General features: G+C 58.7%; 1 protein-coding gene across 1 annotated transcript in view; it reads left to right on the top strand.

The window, feature by feature from the left end:
* Nucleotides 1–94: 94 nt before the first annotated feature.
* ETH_00038435 (uncharacterized protein) overlaps nt 95–402 on the top strand; it is a gene marked incomplete at both ends in the record, with an annotated part of 478 nt that continues 170 nt past the window's right edge. The window contains 2 exons of the mRNA XM_013375632.1: nt 95–131; nt 343–402. Coding sequence (XP_013231086.1) covers nt 95–131; nt 343–402 — 97 coding nt within the window. The remainder of the gene's footprint in view (nt 132–342) is intronic.

The raw sequence follows: 402 nt of genomic DNA, 5'->3' as shown, positions 1-402 counted from the left end.
CAGCAGCAGCAGCAGCAGCGCCAGCCGCCTCGAAGAGATTGAGGCTGTGTCTTTGCCTCTGACTCATCTCCCGCTGCTGCACGTCTACACGAATATGCTGCTGTTTGGAAACGGCACCCACTTCATACACGGTCCTGCTGCTGCTGCTGCATTCATGTGCTGCCGTTGCTGCTGCTGCTGCTGGTACTGGTGTCCTTGTGTCTGTTGTTGGGTTCACGGTAGCTGCTCTGGCTCTCATATGCTGCTGCTGCGGGTTGCTGCTGCTGCTGCTGCTGCTGCTGCCGGGTCTTGACTGCGTCTAAACTGTTGCTGCTGCTGTTGCTGTTGCTGCCGCTGCTGCAGAGGATGGGGGCACGGATCTGCGCAGCGCAGCAGATGCGTTTTCGTTGCTGACTGACAGCA

Source organism: Eimeria tenella, genomic scaffold (assembly GCF_000499545.2).
Source record: "Eimeria tenella Houghton genomic scaffold, Eth_scaff2923, whole genome shotgun sequence".
Taxonomy (NCBI): domain Eukaryota; phylum Apicomplexa; class Conoidasida; order Eucoccidiorida; family Eimeriidae; genus Eimeria; species Eimeria tenella.
The sequence above is the reverse complement of the archived record's forward strand: the minus strand, read 5'-3'. Positions and strand labels throughout refer to the sequence as shown.